The 8178-nt window shown below is 34.3% G+C and overlaps 1 protein-coding gene across 1 annotated transcript in view; it reads right to left on the minus strand.

Moving 5' to 3' along the window:
* LOC111622182 overlaps positions 1–1588 on the minus strand; it is a 5930-nt gene extending 4342 nt beyond the window's left edge. The window contains exons 1-2 of the mRNA XM_023364528.1: positions 958–1588; positions 12–232 (exon numbers count right to left, since the gene is read on the minus strand). Of these exons, the coding sequence (XP_023220296.1) occupies positions 12–232; positions 958–1588 (852 nt within the window). The remainder of the gene's footprint in view (positions 1–11; positions 233–957) is intronic.
* Between the last annotated feature and the right edge of the window lie 6590 nt (positions 1589–8178).

Consider the following 8178-nt stretch of genomic DNA (forward strand, 5'->3'; position numbering starts at 1 on the left):
GTTGATTCAGCCGCAGACTTTCCATCGGGAACAAAAATTCGAGTATAATTAACACGAATAGTATTTTGACTTCGTTTCCCCATGACTTTGAATCCGTAGTTTGTTATAGAGAAGTTCAGTTTATTCAGAACATCTATTCCTATTATTATAGAATTACACAGATCACCTTCTACCACGTAAATATTTGCAGGAAGAGAGTATTCGTCAATCTTTATTTCACTTTCGAAGAAACCTAACGGAGAAATACTATTCCCATCTAATCCAATTAAAGATGCACCATCTGAGTTTAATTTCGGAGTCCCTACTTTATCATAAAAATGCCTTGGTATCATCGTTACGTCCGACCCGGTGTCGATGAGTCCTTTTGTTTTTGCACCTAGGATTTCAACATCCGTTTCAATTTTGTTGTTACATCTAGAGAAATGACTTAGTTCCATTTTGTTTACTTCTTTTTGAGGACAAGCGTTAGCTTTATGGCCGAATTTTTTGCACTTAAAGCATGTAATACAGGGGTGGCCAACCTTTTGCATACCATGCGCCAATTTTTTGACAGACGAGTTCAAATGCACCATATAACTCGAACACTTTTTATACAGTCTTACGTTCAATGTTAGGGGTTGATAAATAGACATAAGAATAAATCTGCTTCGCTTAGGAAAGAAAAGGGAATAACTTAATCACGCAGTTGAATTAATTAATTTATGACAGTTTATTGAAGCACCAATTTACAATAGTCAACAATGATCTCCTGTACGAGAGGGTAATTGCTTGATGATGATGCTATAGCTGCCAGAGTCTTGTTTGGTGAAGATTACTCTGCACCATAATTATTGGCACTGAGAATGAGATCAGCTTGGAATAACTTTAATCACAATAAATGTTTTCGGCCATTTACACGCCTTTAAACTGATCAGAAATAAAGATCGCAAGACTCAAAATACNCACTTTCGAAGAAACCTAACGGAGAAATACTATTCCCATCTAATCCAATTAAAGATGCACCATCTGAGTTTAATTTCGGAGTCCCTACTTTATCATAAAAATGCCTTGGTATCATCGTTACGTCCGACCCGGTGTCGATGAGTCCTTTTGTTTTTGCACCTAGGATTTCAACATCCGTTTCAATTTTGTTGTTACATCTAGAGAAATGACTTAGTTCCATTTTGTTTACTTCTTTTTGAGGACAAGCGTTAGCTTTATGGCCGAATTTTTTGCACTTAAAACATCTAATACCTTCGGATTTATACGAGCAATTACTCGAAATGTGACCAATTTCATTACAATTAAAACATTTGAGAGTTTTACTGACACGCTTATTTCGATAAGGCTGGGGTTTTCGATGCTCTGTAGTTAGATTCGGTTTAGACTGAAACGAACGAGAATATGTAGACCGGATCTTCTCATATACTCTCAACTTTTCACGAAATTCTGTCAAATTATCTGTTCCATATAACATCGCTTTGTTACTGGTTATGTCACGTATACCAGAAATAACATATTCGATCAACCCGTCAGGCTCAATTTTTCCACGACTAGCGAGTTCTTGCATTTTAAAGAAATATTCTTGCACGGATTCATTGGGGAGCATTTGTGAGGCTCTGGACAGGTCCGAACTCTCACTAAAATTCGCGTTAAAATAATTGTTTTAAAGAAAAAAATATAGTAGTTAGAGATAGATTTTTATTTTATGAAAACGCGACGCTAGACAATAGAAGACTTTTAAACAATAGAAGAATGTAAGTCTGTCGATCATATCCGGTGGGAGATCGAATTAAACTTCGATTTTGACCTCTCCCGCGCCCCCGAAAGGTTTCGAATTGTCATCAGGTGACGAGGAGAGACCAATCGGAAAGGGAAATCTGAAAGAAAACGGATAAAACCCCGAAAATTCAATGACGCGACGGCTTCTTCTCCCGAAAGTTCCAAGTGACTGACCTGTTGTTGTGTGTGTGTGTCTCACACCCATCTTCGTCTCCATCTCCCGATCTCCGATCGACATCTTTCCATCAACGGAAGTCGACCGCATCATCCGGAGTCGTCCAGACGTCGATGGAGTGGTTCATTCGCGAACAAGGGACACTCCTTCAAAATGGGACTATCTTGGAAAGGAAAGGAAGACCCAGAGGCCGCAACCGCCGCAGAACTTCCAAGATCGCGGAATTCTTGTAAGCTTCTTTCGTGTTTAATAAACGGTTGTGTTGTTTGTAAACGAAGCATCTATCTCTGACTCAACTGCTTCCACACGTCGTTGATTGTTACCGCTCGGCAATCCAAATTGCCAAATTCCGCTTTTAATTCCGATTTCAATTTATCCCAGGAATTAATACCACTTTGACTTTCAACAAATAGTTTCGCTAACCCTGTTAAGAATTGTTTCGCAAATATAAATTTATGTAAATCAGACAAAGTCATCATTTTAGCAAAGTCTTCGAATGCAACTAGCCATTTATCGATAGAACAATATTCACTACCATCGAAAGGTTTGATTACGTTTTTTACGTCATGAAAGTTAATGGAAAGTTTAGTCATATCCGAAACACGCAGACAATTATTGCTAGGTGGATCATCAACAACAGTTTGAACTTCTAGTACATCTTCGTCTTCGGTATCAACATCTGCCAAGAGCAGATTTGATTGTAATGATTTTAAATCAGAAAGAGAAAGAACAAGCCTTTCGACGATTTCGTCTTTATTACGTCATATTGAACATTTAATAAGTTGCACAAAACAACTAGGTCGTTTAATCGAAAGTTCTCATTAATATATTGCACTTTGTTTTTTAGGTTTTCGTCCTCTTTGGATGGAAAATTGAATCCACCAAAGGTTCTTAATCTTTTTCTGTTATTCCTATCTCCAACCTCTTCGAATACAAGTTGATGCAACCATTTTATCCAACTTGTCGAGGCCGACTTTAGTGTTTCGCCGATAATTTCTACGAGCGTCGCCATCTTAAAAGTAGAATTTTAAAACTAATCACAGTTTGCCGAAACGTAAGTCGAAGTCCTTCCGGAATGCCGATGTATTTGGACTCTCCAACGTCGAAATTTTCACAAAAACAGAAATGTCCGTAAATGTCCAGAGTACTCACAAAACCAAAGCGCAGTTCGTCAAATCTCCTCGAGTTAAGCCTAATCCACATACGAGCCTATTCCTATCCCGGGCGATCCCCCACTTCTGTCAGACTTTTCTTTGCTTTTTGAAAAAACTTTAATTGAGGTAAGAAAGATGTGGATAACAGGAACGTTTTAAGGAATACAAATTACAGAAAAAAATATTGTGATTATTATAAAAAAAAAACAAATGTAGGACTTCTTTCTCGTCTTTCGTCTTTTCGCGCGTCCTTCTTCAACCATCGTCCCCTCTCGCGAAGTCGCGTCTCGTCCCGCTCTCGTCGTCTCGCCGGCAGATGGCGTTTCGCTCTCCACACGAATGATTTTCAATTTAATCAATTTTCTGCAACGTTTACAATCGTTCTATAATTGAACCAATATGCAATAACAAATTCGAATTTAAAACGGTTCGAACATTTTTAAAATCGAAATAGATAAAAATATTTATAACCATGATCGAAATGTTATCAATTTAATACACCTAAGTACTCGATGAAGACTAAACGTACAGTACTTGAATACTAAAATAGTACAGTAGAAGCCGTTCTTCCAGTTAAGCCTTAACTTTCTCCCTCTTCCCCCTGCGAGGGAATTTCGAAAATCCCTTCTTAATGTACGATTTCATGACGAACTCTAACTGTCTACCAAATTTCACCTCATGGCGTTCAACGGTTTGCTCCGGGCGATGATGAATCGGTCATTCAGTCAGTCAGAAAAACTATTTTTGTATGTTTTGATACAAAATTGTTGCCTTTGATTTGTAATTCTTCCCCAACACACAATGTAACGATTTACAAACGCATGGGGAAACAAAAACATTTTAAACTATAGCATAGAAAAAGCTATAAAGTAAAAAAAAATTTAAAAAATACTTTTAACATTATAATTCTAAACATATTATTAAAGGAACCATGCCCTATTAAAAATTGCTAAACGAGGCCTACGTAACCAACTAAGTCCAGTTATGTAGTTATGTAGCCTCGAATTAAGTAATAATACACGGCGCCTAACACCTGCCTCTAGTGTATTAAGTTTTATTTATTTCCATCTTTGATTTCTTTATTTATTCGCAATTTAACAGGAATTATTGTGATAGGTACGACTAATAGTATCTTATATTAATAGGAAATCTTAAGTGTATGACGCAATGCGCCCGGAGTAGGTGACACGAATCGTGGTAAACGCCGTCTTCATTATTGTCGACTAAAACCGGTGTTCAATTAGTAAATAATTCGCCGAAATTTTTAAGCCGCATTCAATTAATTCATTAAAAACTCAAATTTATTTTAGAATCCTAAAAAACAGAAATGTTTATTGTGGTTGTTTGCTAGACCAGAACGACATTTTCAATATTTGACTTGAACCGATGCCAAGAAGTTAATCATCTTGCCAGTCGAAGGAAAAATATAAAATTTAGTCATTTAATAAAATTTCTTCTGTAGGGTTGAAGCGAAAGTTAAAAGAAATATTTGTAAAAATAAAGTACAATATTAAAATTTCTGTTAATTCCTGTACATTGTATCTATTCGCATTCTTCTTCTGTTAACTGAAGTATTACAGAAAATTTAAATAGAAAAAATTATTCATTGCAAAAGTCTGTTTAAAACACGAATAAGAAAAACACTTTTGTCACTAATTAAAATTATATCCAAGAGAAAGAGGAAAGAATTAGTCGTAGCGAATAAATTCAAAACAATTTCGTAACAAATAGTCTAAAATAAATTATAATTTACAAGTAAACAATAACATAACACGTACATTTCGGCGTTTACTTCAAATTTTCTGCTTTTTTCGAAGTAATATTAAAACAATAGACTAGATTTTAATTAAGGTACAAACGATTTTATTTACTCAAATCTTTATTCTTTTTTGACTGCGATTTACTTTTTACTTTATAAGTTATTAAATTGCGAAAAATGGTGGCGTTATATGTTACGATATTTTATTATTAAAAATTTTTATAATTTTAAATATTATAAAATTCCAAAAAGCTTAATTTTGACCGTGTGGATGCCATTTTAATCATCATTATGTCGGACCCTACTGGAGATTCACACGACTTCTTCTATCTTCTCACTTCGTCGACCTTTAANAATAGCATCGATCTCAATAATAAACAAACTTCCCTATGAAATACAGGAATTTTCGACAAAAAGCACAAGAGTTATTAATTAAGCTTCAACAGTGCCGTAACTAGGCAGGTGCAACAGGTGCACCCGTGCAGGGCTCACTTGGAAGGGGGGCCAAAATGTATGTATTTGGTTTAATATATAATCTTGTATAAGACGCTACAATAAAAATCCGAGAGATTATTTAATCTATCTAATCTACGAATTTTCGTAGATTTTTAATTACGTCTCAAGAAAGGATTTAATTTCGAATTTCAAAATCTCACCTGAAAATTCGTCGGAGCCGATTCAATAATCGATACGATCAATGCGTGACAGAAAAAATAAGTGAAGGAAATGAGTGTTTTCGCACATTTCCTTCACTGACCACAGCTACCAGAACCGGTTTGGCTAAATTTACAATTTAAATTTGTATAAAATAAAAACAAAAATTCTTGAAAAGCCGTGGAACACGCGCGTTTATGTTCAAGTTTTCTTCTGTTATTTACGAATTACAATACTAAATTTCTTTTAATTGTTAGCATTGTTTATGCCACCCACCCACGAACAAATGTACTTTTTACATCTTATACAGATCAACTGTTCGTCCAACAATTTTCATAACTAGGAAATCGTTACGAGAAAATTTTACTACAACTAATCACCTGATTTATTAGGTATTTTCTTTGAAAACGAAACCGACCAATATAGGTGTTTTCCATTTCTGCTTGATAAGTTAGCACGAATGTAGTAACACGCTTCTAACCTTCTGCCTAAAGCCCTGTTTAAAACACGAGGTTCGAACACGCGCGTGTCGGACATCATAACCGACAAAAACGTGTCACGGGACTTGTTAAAATTACATAATTATATCGATATTGAGCATGCTCGATGTGACAACTTGACACATTTTATGAGTTTTCTTAAGTACTGTATTGACGAAATCTACGAAACAATGTTTTAATTACTTTATTTTTGTTTATGTTTTTAATTATTACGACAGATATTTTGACAAACAAAATGCGTTTCAGAAGATATACGAGGTTACTGTACTCTTATACAAGCCTTCGGTACCTAACAAATCATCCCCCTATTGCGTCATAGCTGTAAATGGCAACACAAATATAAAATAAAAATTTTAAAATAAAGAGTTTCAAAGATAAAATAGATTTACACCCGTTTTTAGAAAGGTTTTTTTAATTTATACATTTCTTCTCTGGACGTATGTTTGTTTGTATAGGGTAAAAGTTTGAAATAAATTTGTAAATTTATTTAGCAAAAAGAAGATATAATATTAGTATGGAACTTGATTTACACCAAAGTACTACAAAGTTATAATATCGAATACAATATATGAATACTGTTAAAATTAACTCACTATTTAATCTAGAAAGAAAGAGAGAGTTTACATAACAGGTATATTATCTTACTATATAGTACAATGCCTCGAGTGATTGGTGAATGTAGGAGAACTTCGCAGGAGCTTCGGGCACAAAAAGAGGAATCTGTTTGGAGGTGAGCATAAACTAGAAACGAGCGAACCCGTGTTTTGAAAGTGACCTCTCTCTTTTATGGAGAAATTTCTTCCTGTATATGAGTAAATCCCTTTACGCTTCCGGCGCGTGACGGAAGACGGGGAGAGTTTCCTAGTGGGATGTGTCGAGATCCCTTTACGATCTTTAAGAGAGTTAAGGCTTAACCGGAAGAACGGCTTCTACTGTACTATTTTAGATGCGATTTTTTGTTTTCAACTACGTTTAGTGTTTATTGAGTACTTAGGTGTATTAAATTGATAACATTTCAATTATGGTTATAAATATTTTTATCTATTTCGATTTTTAAAATGTTCGAACCGTCTTAAATTCGAATTGGTTATTGCACATTGGTTCAATTACAGAACGATTGTAAATGTTCCAGAAAATTGATCAAATTGAAAATAGTTCGTTTGATTCTAGTCAATTGTCTTCATTCTCAGCGGTAGGTGTTATATAACAATTACAATGGTTATCTATCTCTCTCCTTCTCAGCAATGTTAAATATAAATACGAACACACCTGAATTCTACTTGTCGAGTTTTTTCTCTTTATTCAAACGTTTTCGGCCTATTTGGATAGGCCATCCTCAGGCTTTTCCTTATCGTTTCAAATTGGAACCATTCGTTCGAATTTCATTTTGATTTGAATTTTTAAAATAAGTTAACAACTTTTTGTATATTACATATATAAACAAAATAAAGTAAATAAATAAAATAAAATAAGTAAAATAAAATATGTTCTTATACGTGTTACAAACATTAAATAATTAAATAACATATTTTTACATGCGTCTAAATTATAAAATAATAACTTCTTATAAACCCCAGTTCCTACTTTATGGATTATTGAAACCCATACATTTTTGTATTTTGTATTTCCATGCTGTTGGTAATGTATTTGTATCCTTTTCATTTAAATATCGGTTCCTCATTTTACTTTTGTATATCTCTATTTTTTCCACTTCCATCGCTATAGACGGTGAGTGCACTGTTCTTATGACGTTCGCTTCATCCCACTTAACTATTGCTCCGTCCGCCTGTGCCATGCTTGCCAATATCGTGCTATTAAGTCCTTTACTAACACTGTATTTGTGCTCTTTTACACGCACTGCAAGGTTTCTTCTGGTCACCCCTACATATTCTTTATCGACTCCTATTTGCTGGGTTTCATATGGGATAGTGTACACCCCCGCTTGCTCTTCCATTCTTATTTTGTCCTTATCGTTCCTTAATTTAAATAAAAAATTATTCATTGCAAAATTCTGTTTAAAACACGAATAAGGAAAACACTTGTGTCCTTTTTAAAATTATATCCAAGAAAAAGAGGAAAGAATCATTCGTGCGAATAGATTAAAAAACGATTTCGTAACAAATACTGAATATATTTCTTTCTTAAATTATAAATTTAAAATTAATTAATAGTCTA

Source organism: Centruroides sculpturatus, unplaced genomic scaffold (assembly GCF_000671375.1).
Source record: "Centruroides sculpturatus isolate CEXI.00-Female unplaced genomic scaffold, Cexi_2.0 scaffold306, whole genome shotgun sequence".
Classification (NCBI taxonomy): domain Eukaryota; kingdom Metazoa; phylum Arthropoda; class Arachnida; order Scorpiones; family Buthidae; genus Centruroides; species Centruroides sculpturatus.